We start from the raw sequence: 13265 nt of genomic DNA on the forward strand, positions 1-13265 counted from the left end.
CCCGGCCCTCTGGGCAGCTCTGGGGCCAGCCCCGGTGCGTCCAGGTCAGGTTGGATGTGGGTGCCGGGGCTGTTTTAGCTCCTCCCATCAGAGTGGGGCACAGTAATGGTCACGCCCAAACTCAGTGCTCACCCCCGAGGTGGCTAAGGCAGCCTGCTGTGTTGGGAGATAGGTGACATTGAGCAGGGCCAGGAGAAGTACGAGGGGGAGGCGGGTGGGCTCCAGCAAATCTGGCTTTCTGTTTCTTTCACACTGAAGTCCAAGTTCCTAAGCACGGCATGGGACACCCTCCCCGGCGAGCAGGGGGAGTCGGGGCTCAGCACATTTTCCCAGCCTAGCGAGCGCACTGCACCCAGGGCCCCCATTAGGTCCTGAAGTCCCCGGAGAAGAGAAAAAAGGTGACCTAAGCGGTTCCAGTCCTGTGGCCTCTGGTTTGGCCGGCGGAACAATCCTTTGGCGTAAATTTAGAGAAATAAAACGCTCTGTCTTCGCGGTCCCCGCTCACGCCAGAGTGCACAGCTGGATTTCAACGTGTCCCTTGGCCACCCATGCACAGAGGCCTGGCCAACCACACGAGATCCCGGATGTGGAAACAGGCCCAGGAAGGTAGAGGCCCTTTGCCCAAAGTCACATAGGCCCGCACCCAGGACTCGGTTTCTGACTTGAATTTAGCGGCTGCCTCCTACTTCACCCCCGGGGGCCCCCTTGGGCAGCCTGGAAGCTACCCCTCCCCCATCCCATCCAGAAACGGTTTTTGAACTTTTCCAGGTGTGTCTGGCATTGACCCCATGCACGTCCTGGACGGTTCTAGTGCCCAAGGCTACGGGGAAAGGCCTGCACGCCAGGCCAGCGTTCCCTTCCCCAGCCCCACGCCCTGCAGAGAATCTGCCCCTGGGGTCTTCCTGTTTTTATACTCCTGCCTCCCCTGCTTGTTTTTTCTGCTTTGTTGTTCTTCGGTCATTTTTGGTTCTCCTCCCCTAGCCCACCCTGCAAAACCAAACTTCATTTTTGGTGATTATTTTCCACCCATGTTTAGACAGGAAGGGCGTCACCCTTCCCTTTTTCCACTTGAGGAATTGGAGTTGAGTGTTATTTCTCCCCCCTCTTTCTCTCCCTCCGCGTTCCCTGCGGTTTATTTCCTAAATGAGAGGCTTCGGGGAGAAGAAACAGACTCGAAAGCTGTGCCTGCAAGTACCCTGTGGATTCACGAGCCTGGCTGTGCTGGAGATTTCTCTCCCACTGGATGCCCGTGGCGGGTGGAAGGGAAGGAGTCGGCCCGCTTCCCCGGCGTGGGATCCCCAGCTCCCTAAAGCAAAAGATGCGGCCCCCACTTAGAAACCGCAGGGACTCTACTCTCCCTTTCCGCTGAGATCGGCTCTAAAATCCTTAGCATGCGAGGAAGAACCTCCAAGACCCTAGCTTTTCAAGCTAGTTCACTCTTCTTCTATCTGCCTCTCCCTCCCTCCAGCCCTACTTCCTCTCTTCCAGCCAAGCTTCCTAGGTTTCCTGGAAACACCCTGCTCCTTTGTGCCTCCCCCCCCCCCCACCCCCTGCTCTTATACTCGCTTTTCCTCTGCCTTCAGATCCCTTTCCCTTTCTCTGCCTTGGGAGCTCTTACTGGGGAAGGACTCCGTGCTACCTCCTTGGGGATGCCTTCACCAGCTTCTCCGAGTAGAATTTGTTAGTCCTTCGTCTGTGTTCCTTTTGCACTTGGGGGCATTTGAAGGAAAAGGAGCCGGGTAGGGAGTATGGAAATGAATGATTAAAAAGTTAGGGTGTACTCCCTTCGAGTAAATATCATGCACTTGACCGTTAAGAACCTCTTTTACAGGCTCTCTTTGGTGGTATTTGACTCACTTGAGCAAATCTGCCTTTTTTTTTTTAATATATGAAATTTATTGTCAAATTGGTTTCCATACAACACCCAGTGCTAATCTGCCTCCTTTTGCATTATTCTAGGCTCCTCCTCTGTCTCGATTGGATCAGTCACTTGTATTTATATCTATCTGCTTCTAAGTGTTCGTCTCTGGGATAAATGCTTTCTCTCCTATTCTGCATATGCACAGAATGTGCACGTGTGTCTCTGGTACGTATGAACGCTTTGCTAACTGTAGTCCTGAGACGTAATCCCACCACTAGGGCCCGGGAAGCAAGGCCTCCGTGGGAAGGCATGAACCGGGAAGGCTGGCCACTCACCGTGTTGATGTCCCGTAGGGAGCCTGTGGATCATTTAACAGGAAACCGGAACCTGGGGCAGGTGGGGAAAGGATGCTTATGTCTTCAGGGCAGTGCTTATCAGAGTATAGTTTTGGAAACAACCGCATCAGAATCACCTTGCAGGGACGGGGGTGGGGGTGGGGGGTTGGTGTTTAAAAATTTAGGCTCCTGGACCCTGACCCAAGCCTCATGAATCCAAATCTCCAGAGGTAGTCCCAGGAATCTGAATTTTAATAAACTGCCACCAGGAATCTGAATTTTAATAAACTGCCAGGAAAGTCTTCTGCACCAGCATCTGAGAACCACTGATCCAGGCGTGTTGGGAGACGGTGTGTATGCCTCTAAAACTGTGCTTCTCGACGTCACTAGCTGTCAAACTGCCTGAATGTCTAATTCAGTGGCTGCTTCTCATACACGTTTGTGTGCTCTCTCTCGGGTGGGATTGAAGCCGCTGGAACATTGCCTCCTTTTTGAAACTTTTGGCTCGCCCTGCTGCTTTGACACCTCCTGTTCTGGTGCGTATCCTAACTTTAAAAAAAAAAGTTTTGGGGTGTTGTGGTTTTATTAACACAAATGCAGTGGGTGCATGAGCTGTCTCTCTATTCGTCTCCTTTGCTGCGCAGCCTGGCATTGGGACTGGTGACTCCGGAGGCCGGCTGGACTGCTCATGGCTCCTTGGAGGAGACATCGTGAACAATCTGTGCATGGTGAGATTTGTAGCACACCTCCAGCACTTCGAGCTCCTTGACGTTGTGGACTAGAAACTTCCAGAAGCCAACGGCCAGCCCGTGCTTGGTTTTCTTACTGCTCCCGTAACCAGTGTTGGACATCAAGATCGGGCTGGGCCCTCTGATTTGTGCCGTTTGCCCTCAACTTGGACATATTGGTCTGACCGGTGCTGGGTGAGCTTCCCGGTTCTGTTTTTACTGATCTTGGGATTCACCAGAGATCTGAGGGCAGACATGATGCCCAGTAAGACATGGCTGCCACCTCCACGGGCAGCACCAAGGTAGAGAGATAGCCTAACTGTTTAATCATTCATTTCCATACTCAAGGTATGGAAGCCTTGGGTCTTCTCCTGGGTCCTGACCTTGTCCCTGTCCTCAACCTGCCATACCAGACCTGTGGCTCCTACCACCACGTGTAGGTGCAGATGGTGTCTCAGTTGATGTTTCTAGCACAGATGCTCTCATTGGCCTCCCGCCATTACACTCCCTGCTGGAGCTCGCCATTGGGACGGTCCCAGGCATGCCAAATGACACATTTCTAGAACTGTTCTGTGGATCTTCCTCCTATAGTTCCTCATCTGAAATCTGGACATAATGATGGTAACTACCTCACTTGGTTGAGGATTACGTAAATTTGTGCATATAAAGGGCTCAGAATAGTCCCTGGCATGGTGAAAGTTCTCAATAAATGCCAGCTATTAATGATCATAATGATGATACTAATGAATACTTAGTGGTTTACAACCATTTTTATTGCTCTGGTCTCTTCCCTCTTTCTCACTGCCTGCCCACTGGGCAATCACTGTTCATTTTCTCTCCGTAACACTGGTATCTGCCCCTTCTTCCCTATCACCGCTGCTCAGTCTTAGTTACAGTATCCTCTTGTCTTTCCTGGGCTTCTCTAGGATGAGTCTTCACCTCGACTCCCATCTCCTTTCTCACCTTTGAGGCTCCTCAAAGGCAGGGTCCATGTTTATTCCTCTTTGTGGCCCCCCAGACCAACTGAGTGCATGTGCTTTATAGAATAAGTAGATGAAATGATGCATGGACGGATGGATGGGTAGATGGGACAAAATCCATGCGTTATGTACAAATCTTGGAAGGGGAAAGATGCCTTATAAATCAAGGTGATAGTGGATAGTCAGGAGCTTGGGCAGGCAAACTCTAAAGAAGGTGGGATCTTCAGATGGTGCTGCTGAAGCAAAAAAAATGGCAATGGCTTACTCAATTATGTTAATGTGTCCGAAGAAGCATATCTTCCAGAAGGAATGGGGTCTGCAGAGATGTCAGAAGATAAGTCAATGTCTACAACTGGTCAGTGTGCTTCCAATTATTCTCAAGGGAGAGAGACACTGGACCTGAGGTTCATGGTTTCCCACTGCTACAGAGAGGGTACTCTCGTCAGACAGAGATATTTTATCCGCCTTTACTGACTCGTGTGAAATATTCCCTCTGAACCTTCCCGCTTCCTTTCTTCTCATTCCATCTTCTTTGTGGGACGGAGCCTTTCTGATGACTGAGTCTGGGGAGCCAATAAGAGTTGTTGTATCTTTGGAAAGTCCTTGCATTTTATTTTGCTGACGGAATCGCATGAAGGTGATTCTTGTAGGGCTGTTCCCAAGAGCCCGACCACCTCTGGATGCACCGAAAACACCGAGTTTCGGTACCTATGAAGCTGATGACCAGATCTGTGGGCAGAGTAAAGCCACTTGGACACTGCCCCCTAGCAAACCTGGGAAATCAACCAGAGCTCCAAATTGTGGGTTTCTGCAGTCATGGAATTGTGTTCTCCAGTGACATAAATAACGTCTGCTTGAGTTCACTCAAGGAGTTCTACCTTCATGATCACTGTCCCTGGGAGCTGTGCCCTAACTCAGTGGAAAATCTCCTTACCAAATGGCCCACTTAGCATTTCACTTTGATAATTCTTTCCTTGTTCGCTGGCCCCTGATTGATAAAAGGGAACAAAGATGGCAAAAATAAGGCACGCATATTGCCACTATTCCCATCCGCGTTCTTTGCACCCATTACTAATCATGGCTTTCTCTTCTGGTAACTGGGACTTCAAGTTCCCCTCCACATGGCCCTCCAGGAAGACAGTACCAATCCATTAAATGTGTTAGATGAGATGTTACATATTTGTCATTTCTGGTCTAAAGGTATCTATCTATGCACTTTTTAAAAAAAGTACCGTCTCAATTGTCTTTGTATGACATGCCAACCCAAAATTCACGGGCTTAAAACTACAATATATTTTCTCATGATTTTATGGGTCAGCACTTGAACTGAGCTCAACTGGGCTGTTCTGCTGATTTTGTCTGGTTGCAGTCATCTGGCAGCTTGATAGGGACCGGAGGGTCTAAAACAGCCTTACTCACATGACTGGCAGTAGTGAAGCTGGCTGTTGACTTGGCCACGCGTCCCCTGCAGGCTGGCCCAGGCTTCTTCATAAGTGTGATGTTCCAATGTGCCATTCACGTGCCTGTTTGTATCACATTTACTAAAATCTCTCCAGGCAAGCAAATTAAGCCCAGAGTCAGTGTGGAGAGGGCTCCACATGGATTCAGAGACGTGTGGTTCATTGGAGGCCGTGTCGGTAAGAGTATATTCCAGATCAGGCGGTATGTCATTGATCAGAAACTTACCGAGTGCCTACTATGAGCCGGGAACTGTGCTGGGCACTGAGTATAAAATGACAAAGGATTGAGAAGAACTTTGAAGACTGGAAAGGTTCTAACCCGATTGAAAGGGGCAAGAATTAAAACCACACTCTGAATCAATGTGGGTGAAATAATCCATGTGTGTGTGTGTGTGTGTGTGCGTGTGTGCGTGTGCACCTGCATGCTAGATTGAAGACGGGACTGAATTATTTAGCTAATCTCTTCCATTCTCCATTTCATGTGGATTTGTTCCCGCGAAGTTGAATGAGTAACTCTACTGTTGTCCGTTGCGATGGGTTCCTTAAAGCTTTTTTTCAGAGTCTGAAATACTTAAAAACAATCACATAAGTGTATTCTTCATGACCACAAAGAGCTACTTGAGATTTTTTTTTTCCCCTCTAGAAGCCTGGCCAACTCTGAGACTGAGGCCCATGCTGGCTAACTCTGATATTTCCTCCCTCCCTGCATTCCTGCCACCCACAGCTGCTCCAGTCTGAGCAAAGCTCAGAGGTCAAATACTTACGGCCCGAACAGCCTCTCCAGTGGCAATGGCAAAGAGACAACTCCACTTGTGAAAACAAACAGTCACCCCTTCCATTTACACAGCTCTTGAGCCTTCTTTTCAAAGCCCGTTCACATCCTTTCTCTCATCACCTCTTCCCCCAAACCCTTTGAGGTGGGCAGGGCGGGTAACGGATCAGGAAACTGAGGCCCAGAGAGGGGGAAGTGACTCTCCCCGTGAGGGACAAGGCTGGAGGCGGAGCTCCGGTTTCCCATTCCAGATCTCGGCTTGTCCAGAAGGTCACACGGTCATGAATAGAGCTGTATGCTCTCCTCAGCTCTAGGAAGCCTGTTTTAAAAACCCTTCTGGGGTTTTCCACTTGATACCTTACTTACTCATCGCCACTGTAAACTCGCTGTACTTTGCGTCCACGAAGAAAGAATGAGGGGAAAACATCAAACATGTCCTCCAGGTCCTGGCTTCTACATCTTCTGTTGCCAGAAGATGGTGAATTCTTTTTGAAGTTCCAACTCCCAGCCCATAGAGAATCCAGCCAGCGTCCTCCTGCTGGAAAACAGAGGCCCAGAGCCAATTTCACTGTGACTGCCCCCCCCCCACCTCCTCAAAACAAAATGTGATTCAAGAGAAATTCAAAATGAACGTTGAAGAAGGCTTGGAGGAGGAGCCATTGGAAGCCATTGGAGGAATGGTAGAGGTAGGAGACGCCGTGCTGCTAGAAGGTTTGGGATGAGATATTGCTTGGACAACATGTGTCACCTCCTCTCCAAGCTCATCTTCCTCGAGAGAGCGGCTTTTCTTTACCATGAACCCTGGAGCATAGGAACCTTTTGGAAAGCTGGGACTGGAGAAGTATCCACATTCTCATGGTGTATGTAGGTCAGGGAGAGTGAGAAATGGTGACGTCACGGCCTGCCCCCATTCCTCTGTGTGGCAGACATGGCGGTCTTTCTGGTTGACGATGGAAGGTTAGAGTCCTGTGTAGTAAAACCCTTGAGGAAGGCACTACCGCTTGATCAGGCTGGCGTGACAGATAGACTCTACCAACTCTGGTGACCCAAAAGCTTTGTAGGAAGGAGGCAGAAAGAAAGCATTGAGGTACATGTGAGGTGGACATTCTAGCTCCCGGAGCCCTTGTGCTAGGCTTTGAACAAAGGGTGTGGTCAGTTATTAAAAAAGATCTTGTTGCTATGGGAAGGATACCTCCAGGGCTTTGACACTGGCGTTAGAACACCACTGGCATTAGACTTTTTTCCACGGCATCAACATAGGATCAATGACTGGTGATTCATCTATAAGATTCAGAAAACACAAAAAGACTGTCAAAAGTCGCAAAAAAGGAATGCTCTGAAGTATGCTGCTGAACCAATGTCCCAAACGAGTGAGGAAAACGGCAGAGCAGCTAAAGCAGAAAGGAACAGTAAGGCTGAACTGGTCTGGTGCCCTGGCTAACTGATGAATAAACGAGACCAGGGTAGAAAGCAACTTCCTTGAAGCCACACAGCACATGGGAAGCACTGGATCCCAGTAGCCTCACTCAAAGGCCAACGTTCTTTTGACTTCACTGCATAACCTCTCCTTTCCTCCACACCCCCATTTGCAGTCCTCTAGAAAGCTGTTGCCTGCCCCAGGACCTCTTCTCCACCCAGCCATCTTCTTCCTTGGAGGAAGATTGCTACTTCACAGATTCAGCCGCTGGGTGGTTCAGTTTATGTTGTATTACTAACGTGTGGTGGGGGAGCCATGGGTGGCAGGAACTTTGCCCTACTTTCCAATAAACAGGACGATCTGTGTTTCTGTTCTGAGGCCTTAGGATTGTTCTCCAAATACTGTCAGGCCAGAGATGTTAAGTGAGAAGTAGGTATCGCATAATAATGGGCCAGGAAATTCCTGTAGAATTGAAAGACACATGTCCCAATTCACCTGTGGCCAGCTGGAAAGAAAGAAGGTAGAGAGTGGAGTGTCAAAGCTGAAGGTAGGTAAATACTGCCAAGGTCTGATGCACACCACACACATGTCAAGAGTAGCCGGACCTGAGGCTCTAGAAAGCGAGTGACTCCCATAAGTGACTTTGAATTAAGAGCCCCTGGTTTTACAAGACATTGTATCACTATTGTGGCCTCCATTCTCCCAGCTGATGTTGCCAACTGTCCGAGGAATCTGGAGTTCCTTCCTCATCTTGTATAGCGCGAAGAGTGCTGCATCTGGAACCAGCAGGCCTGGGCTCTTGTTCGTGGGCCGTCCATAACCCTGTCCTACTGCCTTTTATTATTCTTCTAGTTCCTTAGGCCAATCTCTGGGTTTCATTTTCCTAGCCTATGAAAATCGAGAAGCTGTGAGCAATTTGATGTCTGGGAATGTATCCCACCCCCCCCAAAAAAGCATTGAGAATTAATGCAAATATTTAGCGGCATGAATGTTCATTACAGCACTGCTATTAATAGAGAAAAAGTTGGAATAACCTAAGTGTCCAGCAGCAGGGGACTGGTTAAATAAGGTTAGTAGTTTAGGTAGTAGGATTATACACAGGCATTAAAATGATGTTAAGAAACATATCTACAGAGTAGAAAATATTAGGTAAAGTGGGAAAATATCACCAAAAAATGATTTATATAGGATGAATTCATTTCTATTTAAAAAAGGTACATCTGTATGTGTATATGAAATATATATTACATATAACTTATTATACATAGCATAACATTTATTATACATCTTATATGAAGCATATATTCTATTCTGCATTATACTATATATAATAACACCAATATATATTTTTATCTAGGAGGGTCTTCTAATGATCTAATATGGTGCTAATAGTGTAAGGTATTATCCAGATTGTAGAATCCAAATTTGACTTCTGGGAATGTATCCAGAAAAAGCCTTAAGAATTTATGCGCTTTACCTAGAGGGCTATTTTAATGATCTATCATGCTTTTGCCAGTGGTTGTTTAAAGTAAGTGAGATTACGGGTATTTGACCATACTGTTTTCCTCTTGCTTGTCTGTATTGTCTAATTTTCTATAATGAGCAAAGGTGCTTTTTAGAAAGACAAAGCAATGAAAGAAACCCTTTTTTTTTTTTTTTTGGCAAAGAGAGGGGCTTGACTGTGATTACTGAGGTTCGGCCCCACCCCCAGAATTCTGTAGGACCAGGAACAGCGGTGGGCTGGGGAGGGAGCAGAGGCCACGCCCTGGGTCCAGAGCTGGAGAGCATCTCGAAGCCGCTCTGGCCTGTGTGCTCCTCGTAAATATCCTCTCCACCCAGCTCAGGCTCCGGCCTGGAGTTACTCATCCCTAGCTTTCGGCCTTGTTTTGACTCACTCTTCAGACATCATTTCAAAGGAATTTCTGTTTAACCACAGAGCCCACAGGAAGAATCCTACTAAAACTTCATTTTAACTAAGTTTCAGCAGACAGATGACTTAAATTAGCTACACTGGCCTCGCAGGAAGCCCCCTAATCCCCAACTGCCGGGGCAGTTGCTGCTGGTGGGCCCGATCTGCTGGCGGGCAAGCTCCATTTTACACACGCATGCACACACACACACACACACACACACACACACGCACACACACGGGCGCACACACACACGGGCACGCCAGCCCCTGCATCCACAAAGCCCAGCCAGGCATTAAGCCAACTACATGTGCCCTCCTCTGCTTGAATTCCCAGTGTCGCCCAGTGTGGCCCGGTCACTGCAGCTGGCTCTTCATGTGGCCCGACCTCTACTTTAGTGGTTGAAAGGGAACCACTACGGTACCACAGACTGTGTGGGTTTGGGGGACATGGAGAGATTCAGTATGACTGAGAGGTCTCAGTGAACGGTCCCATCCTGCAGGCCACTCAGACGTTCTTGCCACATTTGGGGGTGGCCTCTCCTCTCTCCTCCTCTCCTCTGAATGCTGCTTTTCCTTTCTGTTTATCTTTCCCCTCAGGCCCCCTCAAGGGAAGCTCTCCCACCCCACTCTACCCTTGGAGAAGTCTGCGTGGGCTTCGGCATCTCTTGGCTGGCCCCTTGGGAACGCCTTGATCAGTGCTGTTATTTTTCCTTTAATGGTTAAGGTCCCCTGGGGCCCCCTGCATCTTTGTGGGCCGGTTATACTTGGCTTAAGCCTCGACCCCGCAGTGTGTGACCAGAGGCAGTATAGTAGGGTAGGGGTGGTGGGAAACGGGGGTGGGGGGCTTTTCCACATTTTTACGGATAATATAATAACATCATGGTTGAGACTAAGATGGAACAATGCTAAAGGAAATCGAGATTGTGAGACCGATGGAGAAAAGCAGTTCCCACCGCCCCGCCAACCCAAACCCTCCACCGCGCATGCTCCCCGCCAGTCGAGCTCTTGACCACCTCTCTGCCTGAGCCAACAAAACTCTCCCTGCGAATTCTTGAGTCCTGGGCTTCTTCCCCAGAGATGCCCTCTGCTCCCTGCACCTAAGATCTCTCTCGCGGCATGTCTCTGTTTAATCCTATGACAGCTCCGAGGCCAACCTCAGCCCTGTCTTGATTTACAAGCAACATCTGTGCACCGTGAGCTCCGAAACTCCCATACTGGCCTCCTGGGCAGGTGCTCCAGCCCCTCTTCCCCCCGTCGCACACACTCTCCTGCCCGCATTTAGTGACTCCTGTCTGTCTCTGCCCCTGCGTCTCTTTACTCTGTCCCCAGAGCAGACAGATCCTCCCTTTCTCAGAAGGAGCAGCTCCCCCAGTCCTCTGCAGAGGCACCCCCATTCCTCTCCCTTTAGCTCTCATGCGATCGTCAGGCTAGCCGTTACTCCTGTAGCATCAGTGCATAGGTGAAGACTTGCCTCATCCATCCCGACAGCCTCCCCAACCCCAGACCTGGGGCCCCCAGGGAGCCCTGGATTCAGGCTTCCCCTTTACACGTAGCATGTTGAGCCACAGTTAGCTCCCTTGCCCCTGGCTGAACCAGGAGCTTTGGTGAGGATGAGGACTGGGTCTTTTCTATGTTTCCAGCTTCACTTCGTCCCTATTTCTTTAACAAGCGTTTGAACAGATCCTGGATGAAACTGAGCTGGCGACACTGGAGACGAGACTGAGTGATCCCTAACTGTGGACCGGATTGTCAATTTGGGCCTGTCCACCAAGAGGAAAGCCAGAAAAGTGCCTACACGGGCAGAAGGGAATTCACCTGTCATAGGTGGGGTATGGGTGTAGTATGGCAGGCAACACCATACTGTATGTCTCTTTCCAAAGGGGAGAAGCCCCAGGGCCCCTGGGTGGCTCCGTTGGTTGGGCATCCGACTTCAACTCAGGTCATGATCTCTCAGTTCATGAGTTCGAGCCTCGTGTCGGGCTCTGTGCTGATGGCTCAGAGGCTGCTTCGGATTGTGTGTCTCCTTCTGTCTCTGTCCCTCCCCTGCTCTCTCTCTCTGCCTCTCTCAGAAATAAAAATTAAAAATACAAACAAAGGGGAGAAGCCCCTGTGACCCTTCCCCGGGCCTGCTTGGCGAGGCCGACCCTATCTTACTCCTTGTCATTCAGTCAACACCTTTTACCAAGCATCGACTATATACCAGGTCCTATGCTCAAAGCTAATGGGGAAACTGAGGCACAGATCAAGCAAGCTTGTCCACGGTCCCCCGGCCAGTTGGTGGAAGAGCTGGAAGACAAATAGAGCTCAATCCACAGCCCTCACGCTTCACCTCGATGCCAGATGTTTGAACTGGAGGGAAGAACTCATAGGTGTTCCCCGGGGTTTTGTCTAGCCTGGAATCTACTGGAATCTGACCTCCCAGCAGGTAGAGTCAGCCAGCTTTTGGAGCAGCCCAGGGAGGTGTCAGAGACGTTCCTAAGTCTCTAGTGGGGTCACCTGTCCAGTTGTCACCTTCTCTCGACTGATTTTTGCTGGTGATGCTTGTGGGGACAAGTGAGCCCGCCTGCACACCTCAGGAGGAAGTGTGGCAGTGACTGGCTGTGATGTTTGAACGTGGTGTTTCCACTCACCAGCGCAACCCGGATTTAGGTTCCTGAGAATTGCTAACCAGCCACCCCCTTGGATCTTTATCCTTCCTCCTGTGTCCTTCCTGCCACCTGTAGTCTAAATTTAGTGACGAGCAGGGGACAGCACTTTCCACCCCCGGGCTCAGGCCACTGAGCTGCTAATGAGCGTGGGGCCACCGTGGGGGTGGTGAGTTGGTGTGGGAGCCCCACCGTAGTCTTCCTGCTGGGGTCTCCTGCACTGTGGGCTTTCTTAAGTTTCTTTTTTCCTTAGCTTATAGAAGTAATACGTAATTTAGAAAATACAGAAAAATATGAAAAAGAAAATAAATAACATTTCTATTTCCATCACTAAGCGGTTTCCTTGTTAATATTTTGTCCAGTCTTGTTTCTTGATGTTTGAGTCATTTTTTTATTCTGATAAGCATACAAGTTTTTCAATTCTTTTTTTTTTTTTTTTTTTTTTTTTTTTTGGTCTACAGAATTGAAATCCTACGACGCCATCGGTTTCGTGCCGCATTTCTTCACCTTCCATTCTGCAAAATAAGCAGTCTTCAGGTTTTTGCTTCAAACTTTTAAAGACCATTTGCTAACACAGGATTTTATGGTTTCAGTGAACTATGGCTTACTTCACTATTCCCCTATTCGGAGGTTGCCTCTGATTTTTTGCAATTGTGAATTATACAACTTGATGATGAACATCGCTATGCCTGAATCTTTAATGACATTTAGAATTGCTTCCTTAGGATCAGTTTCTAGAAGTGGGATTATAAGATAAAAAGCTACGAATATTTTGAAGCCTTGTGATCTTTCATGCCAAAATACTTTCCGAAAGAGCTGGATCATCTTACACGATCTCCCAGCAGTGCGGAGGGGTGAAGAGGCAGCACTTCGAAGTGAGCGAACCAAGTTCAAAGAAAGAAATCAGATTCACTGGCAAATTTTAGCCCAAAGGGAAAGGTCGGGAAGGGAAAGAATGAAGTGTCACCTCTTGCAGAGAAACAACTTTTACAAAACGACTATAGGAAGGAGAACCGATGGGGACTTTTTCCAGATTAACTTGGGAACCCACCATCTGCTTTTCCTCTGCTCATCTCCCTGGGCGACTCCCTTGTCCTTCTCTCCTAGAACGGAGGGCTGAGTAGTGGCAGCAGCCAGCTTCCCTGGAGACAGGTG

At 48.9% G+C, this 13265-nt stretch overlaps 1 protein-coding gene across 1 annotated transcript in view; it reads right to left on the bottom strand.

The window, feature by feature from the left end:
* Positions 1–2430: 2430 nt before the first annotated feature.
* The window catches only part of LOC123386232, a 33365-nt gene continuing 22530 nt past the window's right edge, over positions 2431–13265 (bottom strand). The window contains exons 5-6 of the mRNA XM_045060651.1: positions 6503–6674; positions 2431–5934 (exon numbers count right to left, since the gene is read on the bottom strand). Coding sequence (XP_044916586.1) covers positions 5816–5934; positions 6503–6674 — 291 coding nt within the window. The 3' untranslated portion in view covers positions 2431–5815. The remainder of the gene's footprint in view (positions 5935–6502; positions 6675–13265) is intronic.

This window comes from Felis catus, chromosome B3 (genome assembly GCF_018350175.1).
Source record: "Felis catus isolate Fca126 chromosome B3, F.catus_Fca126_mat1.0, whole genome shotgun sequence".
NCBI lineage: Eukaryota > Metazoa > Chordata > Mammalia > Carnivora > Felidae > Felis > Felis catus.